General features: G+C 36.1%; 1 protein-coding gene across 1 annotated transcript in view; it reads left to right on the top strand.

Moving 5' to 3' along the window:
- The window catches only part of LOC125128403 (phospholipid-transporting ATPase ABCA3-like), a 165,099-nt gene that overhangs the window by 105,177 nt on the left and 45,986 nt on the right, over positions 1-13,936 (top strand). The window contains exons 17-20 of the mRNA XM_047782758.1: positions 1,322-1,481; positions 2,230-2,524; positions 12,736-12,982; positions 13,125-13,329. Of these exons, the coding sequence (XP_047638714.1) occupies positions 1,322-1,481; positions 2,230-2,524; positions 12,736-12,982; positions 13,125-13,329 (907 nt within the window). The remainder of the gene's footprint in view (positions 1-1,321; positions 1,482-2,229; positions 2,525-12,735; positions 12,983-13,124; positions 13,330-13,936) is intronic.

Below are 13,936 nucleotides of genomic sequence, written 5' to 3'. Positions count from 1 at the left end.
TATGCCCCTTTTAAAAGAATATGTATATATTTGTGTTTGTGTATACATGTGTATGGAAAAAGATCTCATCAGGGTCATCTCTAGATATTAGGAATATTTCTCCTTTCACTTAGTTATATTTTCTAATGTTTTCTAATGGAAATTTTTCACCAATAAATAAAATGTAAAGAATAAAAACCTAAGAAATATGAAAGAGAAAAATATCCAATGATTCTATTTTAAAAGCACAATAGTCCTCAAACCTGCTACAGGGATTTTTTTTTTTTTTTGGTCTTTTTTGTCTTTTTACGGCCACACCTGTGGCATATGGAGGTTCCCAGGCTAGGGGTCTAATTGGAGCTATTGCTGCCGGCCTACACCACAGCCAAAGCAATGCAGGATCTGAGCTGCGTCTTCGACCTACACCACAGCTCACAGCAACGCCAGATCCTTAACCCACTAAGCAAGGTCAGGGATCGAACTCGCAACGTCATGGTTATTAGTTGGGTTTGTTAACCACTGAGCCACAACGGGAACTCCTACAGGGATTTTTTAAATCAAATTTTAATAGTAATCCATATAAGGTTTTTAAAAGAGTATAGAAGTTACTGATTTGTGATCTATACCCATTATGTGTGAATGTCATAGTTCAGAATTTATTAATGTTGTGTTCTATAAAAATGCTAACAGGAAGGTATTAAAAAAGACTTTGATAGTTCTGTGGCTTGGGGAAAAAATACACCTTTCAAATCATGTATTTTCTATCAAAAATTTTTTGTAATTCATTATTCCTGTCTCTTAAGATACTGTGATATATTTTTCCTCCATTATTCTGTGTAGCATTTTTCTTCTTAAATTATAATTACTTGTGTATATCTCTTTATTCTTCTTAAGTATCCACACCAAAAGACCCGGCTTCAGACATAGGCACTAATGAGAAATGCGAGGACTTAAAAAAAACTACTATCCAATGTCTCTATTTTTCATAACACAAAGACTGTTTTAATACCCACAGGAGAGTTACTAGCTTTAGCTTTGATTTAAGGTAAGTGCTTTAACTTGAGTAAGCTCAGCTTCATAAAACATATAATATGCTATAATTCTTTTTCTCATATTACCCTAGAATGGTAGAGACTTTGTCATGGATTATCCTCCGACTGGTTTATTGAGAGCCACTATTATCATGCTGCTGCTGTATAATTAGCACACTTCACAATCTGTGAGAAAGGTCAAGGAGTCTCCCAAATTTGGAAGATTGTTGGACATTTCTTAATAAAATACATTGAGGCTATAGTCAAGATAAATTGTTTTGTGCTTTTTGTGTGTGCCTGTATGTATGTAGGGTCAATAAGCTGGCAGATTCTCAAACGGATGTCCGGCCAAGCCAGTCCCGCCAAAAAAGAAGACAAGACATGGAGCAGAATGAGAGTGTGTCCAGAAGTCATGAGAGACCCGTTTTTCCATCACTGAATGAAACTGCTAACATTAAATTCAATACTGGGGTGAGCATATTCACTAAAAATGTAAACCTAGTATGTTTGGCTCCAGTATAAATTGTACACTTTATTTACTGTCTGAACTTAAAAGCTGCTTAGAGTTTGGCTATAGGACAGCCAGATAGCTAGAGAATCGTCTAGACTACAACCCCATTAATTTCATGATGCAGGAGAAATGGGTTGTAGATAAAGATCACACTATACTACTCTCACCCTTGTTCTCTCTCAGAATCACTCTGAAAAGTTCTGATTTGTTTTCTAATAAATTTCCTCTTTGTTCAGTTTTAAGACAAGTTATGATTGTTAGAGATATTGGTTGATCAGATTAGGGGCATTTTCTCACTATGAACCATACTTAATGTACCAAAACTTTGCAAAAGATAATTGTTATACACAAGTTTTACAGGGATATTTCCCTTAAAATGGTGAAATGAAAAGGTGTTTAATATTAAGTTTTAAAATACATGTAATTTTTTTCTGATCATAAATACTACAAGTGTATTAATGAATAAAACCATTTTGATAATATTTTCAAATGTAGTAAGGTAAGAAACCGGATGTTAATCTTTTGCCTTAATACCTTACACAAGTAAAACTTTTCATACCATCTTGTTTTTCTGGGTTAAATTCAAGGATCTATTTGTATAATATGTGTATATCTTCTGCCATAAAAATTTGAAGCATTGGATTTTAACATGTATGTCCTCCTTGGATCACCAGCAATTCTAATTCTATATTCCTCCCCTCTTTTTAGTTTCCACTTTACCGCCAGCAGTTTCACTCCATGTTTATAAAGAGAGCACTGTTCAACTGGCGAAATTGGAGGTTGACATTGCTGCAGATATCAGTAATTTTGTTTGTCACTACTTATCTCTTAACAACTCTAAGCTTAGATTTTGATTTACCTGCCAGAGAATTGGACTTGAGTCAGTATGGTCGAACAATTGTGCCCTACTCAATTTCTGGGAATTCTGATTTGGCTCTGAATCTCATAAAAAACCTTAAAATTTTTCTAAAACTTAAGAATCAAGAACTTCGAAGAGTGCAAGGTAAGACCCATAGTAAAAAAGAGGCTGCTACTCTATGAAGACCTATATGTACCACTTGCAAAGAAGGAACTTAACTATGCTATTTAGCTACCTATTTCTTTCCTTTCTACTAATTACCAGTATCTTAGAGGCAGCTAAATCAGAAGCTAAAAATGTACACTTCAAGACAACTGGCCACAAAAATTAATAAGTAATAGAAGCATTTTATCTGTAGATGGTCTTTAGCTAAGTGTATCATCTTTCAGAGGACGAGTAAAACAGTCAAAATACTGTATTGTTGTGAAATATAGCACAGAATTTCTATCCTGACCAGAATACAAAATGATTCTCTAAGCCCTCACAGGGTGGAAAATTATTTCTAAGAGCTGAAGATTGTCCTTCAGTCTACAGTATAGACCATCCTAAAAACAGGTGGCTGAAGACAACAGATTTACTTCTCAGAACTACTTTTTTGAAGATAGCGTAAATAACTACAGTTATTTTTTAGTGTTTACCTTTGGTAAAAACCATACTAAACACTTTCTCTGCATTATCTTTCTTAATACTTTATGTAGTTTATTTTTTATCCATTGCTGTGTAACAAATAATGCCAAAACCTGGAGCTCCCATCGTGCAACGGAACTAGGAGGTTGCAGGTTCGATCTCTGGCATCACTGAGTGGGTTAAGGATCCAGCATTGCCGTGAGCTGTGATGTAGGTCACAGATGTGGCTCGGATCCTGTGTTGCTGTGGTCATGGCATAGGCTGGCAGCTGTATCTCCGATTTGACCCCTAGCTTGGGAACCTCCACATGCCATGGGTAATACCCTAAGAAGCAAAAAATAATAATGAGAATTTTGAATTCTTGTTATATTGGGATGAACTAATTTTCCACAAAAGCAGCAAAAATATTTCAAAAACAATTATTAAAAAATCAATTAGAATATTAGAAATTAAGCAAAAGCAGAGAACAAACTTTAAAAAATGTCTATTTAAAAAAGACCTATTGGAGGAGTTCCCGTCATGGCTCAGTGGTTAACAAATCCGACTAGGAACCATGAGGTTGCAGGTTCGGTCTCTGCCCTTGCTCAGTGGGTTAAGGATCCAATGTTGCCATGAGCTGTGGTGTAGGTTGCAGACACAGCTCAGATGCCGTGTTGCTGTGGCTCTGGTGTAGGCCGGCAGCTACACCTCCAGTTAGACCTCTAGCCTGGGAACCTCCATATGTCATGGGAGCAGCCCTAGAAATGGCAAAAAGACAAAAAAAAAAAAAACTATTGGAGTTCCCGTTGTGCTACAGTGGTTAACGAATCCAGCTAGGAACCAAGAGGTTGGGGGTACGATCTCTGGCCTTGCTCAGTGGGTTAAGGATCCAGAGTTGCCGTGAGCTGTGGTGTAGGTCACAGACACAGCTTGGATCCTGCATTGCTGTGGCTCTGGCATAGGCCAGTGGCTACAGCTCTGATTAGACCCCTAGCCTGGGAACCTCCATATTCTGCGGGAGCAGCTCATGAAAAGGCAAAAAGACACACACACACACACACACACACACACACACGAAAAAAAAAAAAAAACTATTGCACCTCTATAAAAAATAAGGTCTGTGGCATTTTAACTTAGGACTATTCCTGTCACTCTCCCTTCCCTCAGTGTTTTGATATCCATGAAACCAGGAGCCTCACAGTTAATGGAAAGAACCAGTCTCTTCAGAGCCCTGTTGAAAACCCCATCCTGAGGGCATTGTCAGTACTTTGAAATAGCAACTCCCTGAAAAACTCCATTCTCAAGGCATTGTTGCTATTGGATATAAATCAGGGCTCAACTCTGAAAAAAGGCCTTTCCCCAGAGAATTATTAAAAAGAATAGCAATCTGGTGGTAACATCACCACAGTTGGCTGAGGCCATGATTTAAGTTAAGCCCAACAAAAGTTTGGCCAAAAAGTAATTTTAAAGGAATACCTGGAGAGCTAGATAACCACAGTGAACTTTGAAAAGCTCTGACATGCCTACAGATCTAGAAAATTCAAAGTGGTAGTGTATATGGCCAGAGATGACCTAGGGAATGAGAAGGTTCCAGTAACTCACTTCTAGCTGATATTGAGGCCCTATATAGGCAAGAAATGAAAGTTGCAGCTGACTTGTAAACTGCCTGAAATTTGAAGGTGTGTCTTCATGCACAGATCCCCTTGACAAAGAGTGGAAGACTTAATTGGCTTTAGACATTTAAATGAATCTTTTAGCTGATGACTAAATTATACCGATTCAGGACTGATCCCTATAAGCTAGGCTTTTTTTTTTTTTTTAAGCCCCAATTTTTTTACGTCCATTGAAGAAGTTAGTGGCTGCACACTGTAGAGAACACAGAACCTACACAGTCTACAGAAATCATTAACCAAATGAGCAGCAACAATTTTTTAAAAAGAACAGTAACAATAAACAAGGGTTAAGGAGGGGGATTCAGATACCAGATTTGTTACACTATCTTATATGTCCAATTTTCAACAACAGAAAGAAAAGGGAAAGAGATGAGCTGAATTGTGTCCCTCCAGAATTTATATTCTTAAGTCCTAGCCCCTAGTGTCTCCAAATGTGACTGTGTTTGGACGTTGAATCATTAAAGAAGTAATTCATTTAAAATGAGATCATTAGAGAGGACCTTCATCCAATATGATCAGTGTCCTTAAAAGAGAGTGAAATTAGGACACAAATATGCATACACAGAGGAAAGACATAGGGACAAGGAAGCCATTTATCAGCCCAGGAGAGAGGTCTCAGAGGACACCTACTCTGCCAACACTTTTATCTTGGACTTCTAGCCTCCAGTACTGTAAGAAAATAAATTCCTAAGCCACCCAGCTTGCAGTACTTTGTTTTGACAGTCCCAGAAAACTAATACAGAAAGAAACAGAAGAGTGTGACCCATACACGGGGGGGAAGAAGACCAGTAGAAAATGTACTTGAGGGAGGCCGGATGTTGAACTTAAACTATAAATCAGCTATTACAAGTATTTTCAAAGTACTAAAGAAAATATGTTTAAAGAACAAAAAAGGAAAGTATGGCAACTTCATCTTTCCAAGAAGAGAATTTTAATAAATAAATATAAATTTAAAATTTAAATGGAAATTTTTTAGTTGAAAAGCATAGCTGAGATGAAAATTTCACCAGAGGGGCTCAATGACAGATTAGAATTAGCAGAAAAATGAATTAGCTAAATTGACGGTAGGTCAATAGAGATTATCCAGTCTGTGGAACAGAAAGAGAGAAGGAGGAGAGGGAAAACAGCTTCTGAGACATGGGGGGATAACATCAAGCAAACCAAAATATGCATGATGAGACTTACCAGAGAGCAAAGAGAGTAATAAAGAAACAGAAAAATATTTGAAGAAATAATGGCCAAAAACATCCCCAATAAGATGGGAAACAATCTTTGCCTCAAAGAAGCTCAAAGAATTCTAGGTGTGGTAAACTCAAAAATATCCACACCTAGATACAACCTAGATACAACTGAACTGGTGAAAGTCAAAAGGAGAAATCTTGAAAGCAGAAGAGGAAAATGACTTATATCACATACAGGGATTATCAATAATAGTAACTTTTTAAAAGGTCATCAAAAAGAATAAAGAAATTGAGATATAATCACATAATGACATATCATACAGTAATAAAAAGCAATTGAATAAAATTGATCCAGAACAACACGGATGAATCTTAGAAGTACAGTGTTGAACTGGGGAAAAAAATAACAGAGACTACTTAAAATTATGATACCATTTTCATAAGGCTCAAACCAAACATCCTAAACCACATATAATTAAGGAATGAATACACATGTCATAAAAGGAAAAAAAAAAAAACAGCTGCTGACTCTTTATCAGAAGGAGACCAGAAAACAGTGGGATGGCTCAAAGTGCTAAAGAAAAAAATGGCCAACCCCAAAATATTATATCCAACAAATTTCTCCTTCAAAAATGAAGAAATAAAAAACATTTCCAGATAAGCAAAACAGAAATTCATCACCAGTAGAACTTCCCTATAAAGAAGTATTAAAAGTTTTTCTTCAGGGCAACTCCAAGATACATTATAGTAAACATGGCAAAAGTTAAAGATAAGGAGAGGATTCTAAGGGCATCAAGAGAAAAACAAGAGTTAATGATAAGGGAACCCCCATAAGGCTGTCAGCTGATTTCTCTACAGCAACACCACAGGCCAGAAGAGAGTGGCAACATATATTCAGACTTCTAAAAGTGGAAATTTTGCAACCTAGGATAGTCTACCCAGCAAGCATTTCATTTAAAATAGAAGGAGAAATAAAGAATTTCTCCAACAAACAGGAACTAAAAGAGTATAGCAATACTAAACCCACTCTAACAGAAAGACTGAAAGGGCTTCTCTCAATAAAAAAGAAGAAAGAAGATATAGGATGGAGGGCATCAGAAATGGAAAGTAATCACTTAAATAAGCCAGTATACAGAGTTAAAAGAGGGGGGAAAAACATTCTCAAAGTGACAATAACACAATGAACAGCAAAGGATGAACATGAAGTTGTTTAAAAATGCTATCAAAACCATAAAATGTGGGGAAGGGAAGTAAGAAAATCTTGACTTTTTTTTTTTTAGAATATTTTTGAGCATATATGACTACTGGGGTAAAGCAAGCAGATATAGAAAGGGGTTAACATACTTGAAAAACAAAGCAACCAAAATCTCAACCAAACAATACACTCATAGAAACTAAAAAGGACACAAGCATAAAATAAATCATCCAACCAAAAAAAAAAAAAAGGAAAACAAAGGAGAAACATAGAATCAACTAGAAAACAGTGTTCAAAATGGCACTAAATACACATTTATCAATAATTACCTTAAATGTCAATAAACTAAATGCTCCAATCAAAAGATAAGAGATAGGCAGACTGGATGAAAAAAACAAGATCCTGCAACATGCTGCCTACAAGAGACTCACCTTAGGGCAAAGGACACGTATAAATGGAAAGTGAGGAGATGGAAGAAGTTATTTCGTGTGAATGGAAAAGACAGAAAAACAGGAGTTGCAATGCACATATCAGACAAAATAGACTTTAAAACAGAGGCCATAAAGACAAAAGGTGCTATTTAATGATAAAAAGATCCCTTCAAGAAAAGGAGATTACATTCATCAATGTATATGCCCCCAATATAGGATGGCCCAAATGCATACAACCAATGCTAACAGATATAAAAGGAGAAACTGGTGGTAATACAATAGTAGGAGACTTTTAACACCCCACTCACATCAATAGACAGAAAAATCTATATTCTCTAGATATAAAGTCAATAAGGCAACAGAGATCCTAAGAGACAGAATAGAAAAGTTAGATTTAATTGATATTTTCAGGACAGTATATCCACAAAAATAAGAATATACATTTTTTTCAAGTGCACATGGAACATTCTCAAGATTGATCACATACTGGGACACAAAACTAACCTCAACAAGTTTAAGGGTACAGAAGTTATTTCAGATATTTCCCTTTGATCACAGTGGCATGAAACTAGAAATCAAACACAGAAAAAGAAATGAGGAAAAAACTGACTACATGGAGACTAAACAACATGTTACTAAAAAAATCAATGAGTCAGCAAGGAAATCAAGAGAGAAATTTAAAAATACCTCGACACAAATATAATGAATACACAGCTACTCAAAATCCATGGGATGCCACAAAAGCACTTCTTAGAAATTCATAGCAGTACAGGCCTTCCTCAAAAAAAAAGAAGAAAAATTTCAATACAACAACTTAACCTACCACCTAAAAGAATTAGAAAGAGATTAACAAACAAAACCTAAAGTCAGCAGAAGGAAGGAAATCGTAAAACTTAGGAAATCAATAAAATACATTCAAAAAAACAGTAGAAAAAAAATCAATAAAACCAAGAGCTGCTTCTTTGAAAAGGTAAACAAAATTGACAAGCCTCTGGCCAGACTCACCAAGAAGAGGAGAGAATAACTCAAATGAACAAAATAAGAAAGGAAAAAGGAGAAATCATAATGGATACTGCAGAAATACAAAAAAGCATAAGAGAATACTTATGAACAATAAAATGCCAACAAATTTGACAACATAGAAGAAATGGAAAACTTTCTAGAGACTTACAGCTTGCCAAAACTGAATCAAGAAGAAACAGATCAATGGAAAAAACTGATCTCTAGAAATGAAATTGAATATGAAATAAAAATACTTCTTACAAAAAAAATTCCAGGACCAGATGGCTTCACAGGGGAATTCTGCCAAACATACAAAGATGAACTTAGACCCATCCTCCTTAAACTTCTCAAAACAGTTGAAGAAGAAGGTACACTCCCAAAGACATTCTATAAAGCCACCATCATCCTCACTATGAAAACAAAATTACAGGCCGTTATCTTTGATGAATATAGATGCAAAGGTTCTCCACAAAATTTTGGCCAACCAAATCCAACAACACATAAAAACTATCATACACCAGGACCAAGTGGGAATCATGCCAAGTTCAATATATGCAAATCAATCAGTATCATATGCCACAGTAAAAATGAAAAGTCAAAATCGACATGACCATCTCAATAGATACAGAAGAAATATTTGATAAAATCCAACATCCATTCATGATTAAAAAAAAAATTACCAAGTGGGTATAGAGGGAACTTACTTTAAAATAATAAAATCCATATATGAAAAACCCACAGCCAAAATAATACTCAGTGGAGAAAATGTGAAAGCACTAAAATCTGGAACAAGACGAGGGTGTCCACTCTCACCACTGTTATTCAACAGACTATTGGAAGTCCTAGCCACAGCAATCAGACAAACAAAAGAAAGAAAAGGCATCCAAATAGGAAGAGAAGAGGTAAAACTGTCACTGTATGCAGATGACATGATACTATATATAGAAAATCCTAAGAACGCCACCCAAAAACTACTCAAATTGATCAATGAATTCAGCAAAGTAGCCGGATAAAAGACCAACATTCAGAAATTGGTTGAATTTCTATATTCTAACAATGAAGTATTAGAAAAGGAATATAAAAAACAATCCTTTTTAAAATTGCACCCCAAAAAGTTAAATATCTAGTAATAAATCTGACTAAGGAGTTGAAAGACTTATATGCTGAGAACTATAAAATGTCAATCAAGGAAATTAAAGAGGATTCAAGAAATGGAAAGATATACCATTCTCTTGGAATGAAAAATTAATATTGTTAGAATGGCCATAGGGATTCAGTGCAATCCCTATCCAACTACCCATATTTTTCGCAGAACTAGAACAATCCAAAAATGTATATGGAACCATAAAAGACCCAGAATTGCCAAAGCAATACTGAGGAACAAAAACCAAGCAGGAGGCATAACTCTCCCAGACTTCAGGCAATATTACAAAGCTGCAGTAATCAAGACAGTGTGGTACTTTTATCAAACCAGACATACAGACCAATGGAAGAGAATATAGAACCCAGAAATAAACCCAGACACCTATGGTTAATTAAACTTCAACAAAGGAAGCGAGAATATAAAACAGGAAAAAAGACAGTCTCTTCAGTAAGTGATGCTGGAAGAACTGGACAGCTGCAAGTAAATCAATGAAACTAGAACACAGCCTCACACTGTGCACAAAAATAAACTCAAAATGGCCTAATTAAACATAAGATGAGACACGATAAAACTGTTAGAAAAGACCATAGGCAAAACATTCTATGACATCGTACAAATGTTTTCTGAGGTCAGTCTCCCAAGCCAATAGAAATAAAAACAAAATAAACCAATGGGACCTGATTAAATTCAAAAGCCTTTGCACATAAAGGAAACCATAAAAAAAGACAGCCTATGGAATAGGAAAATATACTTGCAAATGATGCAACTGACAAGGGCTTAATCTCCAAAATATACAAACAACTCATACAGCTCAACAACAAAAACAACCCAACTGAAAAAATGGACAGAAGACCTGAACAGACATTTCTCCTAAAAAGACATACAGATGGCCAACAGGTATATGAAAAAATGTTCAACATTACTAATAGAGAAATGCAAATCAAAACTATATCAAAGTACCACAACACACCAGTCAGAATGGCCATCTTTAGTAAGCCTACAAGTAACAAATGCTGGAGAAGGTGTGTAGAAAGGGGAACCCTCCTACACTGTTGATGGGAATGTAAACTCACACAACCACTATGGAAAAAAGTACGGAGGTACCTCAGAAAGCTACATAAAGAGCTACCATATGATCTAGAAATCCCACTCCTGGGCATATATCCAGACAAAATTTTATTCAAAAAGATACATGCACCCCTATGTTCCTTGCAGCACCATTCACAATAGCCAAGACGTGGAAACAGCCTAAATGTCCATCAATAGATGACTGGATTAAGAAGATACGGTACATATAAACAATGTGTTACTACTCAGCCATAAAAAAGAACAAAATAATGGTATTTGCAGCAACATGGAGGGAACTCTCATGTAGAGACTCTCATACTAAGCGAAGTCAGAAAGTCACAAACACCATGTGATATCTGGAAGCTAATATATGGCACAAATGAATCTATCTACAGACAAGAAACAAACTCATGGACATGGAGAATAGACTTGTGGTTTCCAAGGTAGAGTGGAAGGGAGTGGGATGGATGACGTGTTGGGGGTTAGTAGATGCACACTACTGCATTTGGAGTGGATAACCAATGAAATCCTGCTATATAGCACAGAACTATATCTAATCACTTGTGATGAAACATGATGGAGAATAATGGAAGGAAAAGATTGATCCAAAAAGACTGGGTCACTTTGTTTTGCAGCAGAAATTGACAGAAAATTGTAAATTAACTATAATAAAAAAATTTTAATAGCATAAAAAAGATAATTTGCAGAACAGAAACAGACCCAGACTTTGAAAACAAACTTATGGTTACCAAAGGGGACAGGTTGGATCTGGGGATAGACTGGGTGTTTGGGATTGGCATATGCACACTGTGTTACATGGAACGACTGGCCAATGGGACCTGCTGTATAGCACAAGGAACTCTACTCAATATTCTGTAATAATTTACATATGAAAAAAATCTCAAAAAGAATGGTTATGTGTATATGTATAACTGAATCACTGTTGTACATCAAAAATTCTCACAACATTGCAAGTCAGTTATACTTCAATAAAACTTTAAACATGAAAAGATAAAAAAGAAGACATATAAAACGAAAAGCAAATTGTCAGGTATAAATCCTAGCATGTCAGTAATTACAATAAATATAAATGGGATAAACAATCCAATCAAAAGGCAGAGGTCTTTCAGACTGGAAATTTTACAATCTAAATTAGATTAAATGATTCTGGGGCAGAGAGAGTGGGACACAGTATACTAAAACTCAGAACACCATCAAAAAGAATAAAATACAAACTATACAGGAATAAAAAGAGGTGTGCAAGACTTGTATACTAAACATTATAAAATACTGCTGAAAAAAAATTCTTGATACATGAAGAGATAATCCATGTCATGGATTAGAATGCTGAATATTGTTAGGATAGCAGTTATCCTCAAATTGACCTATAGATTCAATACAATTCCTATCAAAATTCTAGCAGATTTTTTTTTTTGCAGAAATAGACAAGCCAATCCTAAAAGGTATATGGAAATTCAGATGACTTAGAAGAACCAAAGCAACTTTGAAAAAAAACAAACAAAACACTGCGTTTGTTTTAGACGAGAACAGAGCAAGAATTTCTGAGTAATTTACTGTTTTCTTAAGTTGTAGACTATATGGCGAGATCACTGTAGGGATTATGGATGGAATAGAATTCTTGAGGAGAAAGTAAAGATTTGAGATAGCCACACTGTGAAAATTAGAAAGGGAAGGACAGAGTTCTCATTGTGGCTCAGTGGGTTGAGAACCTGACATAATGTCCTTGAGGATGCAGGTTTGATCCCTGTCCTCACTCAGTGGGTTAGGGATCTGGGTTGCTGAAAGCTGCAGCATAGGTCACAGATGCAGCTTGGATCCATTGTTGCCATGGTTGTAGCACAGGGCTGCAGCTGCAGCTCTGATTCAGTTCCTAGCCCAGGAACTTCCATACGCTGCAGTGGGGCTGTACAAAGAAAAAGAAGAAAAGAAAAGAAAGACATCACAGGATAAGGTGTCTTGGTCTTTCCTCTCAAACATAAGTAGTAGGTGATTTTTACATGTTAATTCACTGACCAATTTCTTTCTTTATTCTAGGTAATGTAAAGAATTACATATTGGAAAGTAAAGAATATCGTGACTTCTCCATTACTGCATTTTCCATTAAGGTTGAGAAAAACAAAACAATAGTTACTATTTTGTTCAATAATGAGGCATACCATTCAGCTGGAACATCCCTGGCAGTGTTAGACAACATTCTTTTTATGTCACTTTCTGGCCTCAATGCTTCCATTAGAGTCTCCAACAAACCTCAACCTCTCCCTCTTTATGGTTCTAATGTAGGGTATGTATGATTTTCCTTTTACTGGGATTGAGCCTTAATATGTATATATCTTGTTATCTGACCATATATATTTGAAAAGAGATACTAAAATCAGCACTTCCACTTTTATTTCACTATTTATCTTTTATCTCATCTTCTGTAGGCCTACAAATGGAGTACAAGTAGCATTATCTTTGGCTTTTGGCATGGCCCTTGTGGTCAGTAGCTTTTGCCTTCAGACAGTGACTGAGAGAACCACTAAGGCAAAGCACATCCAGTTTGTGAGTGGCGTCTACTTACTTACTTACTGGCTCGCTGCTTTGCTGTGGGATCTCATCTACTTCTCCATTATCTGCTGCTTCATACTGGTGAGTGTCAGCTGAAATGGCATGAACATTCGTTTTCCTATGTCACCCTCAGGAAATCTCTATCCAATGAATTGTATCCTAAAATTAAAAAAAAGAAATTTGAAATGACTTTGGTTTATGATGCCAGAGAATATATTGTGAAAACCTCATTATGGAAATGTAGTCCCTCATGTTCTTTCCATTGGAGAAAATATTTTACTTTTAAAAGTCTCTCTCGAACTGGTTTCCTATGGAATTGCTCAGCATTATGCCCAGGCCCAAAACCTACTTGAAAGGAAAAGGGCTATTATTACATGTTACTCGTCCCTTGCTAATCAAGTAGATAAGCCACAGCCACCAATTCCCAATGCTGGGCTCTCTGATAAAACTGGACCGCAGCACATAACATAGAATCATGACTTAAGGCTTTTTGTTACTATTCCCCTGTACTCCTATGCATACCCCCAAATCCCAGATGGCTGGGTCTGCCAAACAGAACTGAATCTGACCCACACACCCAGTTTTAGATAGTGAGGAGGTGGAATAAAGAATGAGCATGTGGAGTTCCCGTCGTGGCGCAGTGGTTAGCGAATCCGACTAGGAACCATGAGGTTGAGGGTTCGGTCCC

The sequence above is a fragment of the Phacochoerus africanus genome, chromosome 5 (assembly GCF_016906955.1).
Source record: "Phacochoerus africanus isolate WHEZ1 chromosome 5, ROS_Pafr_v1, whole genome shotgun sequence".
NCBI classification, from domain to species: domain Eukaryota; kingdom Metazoa; phylum Chordata; class Mammalia; order Artiodactyla; family Suidae; genus Phacochoerus; species Phacochoerus africanus.
This window is presented reverse-complemented; position numbering and strand designations above follow the sequence as displayed.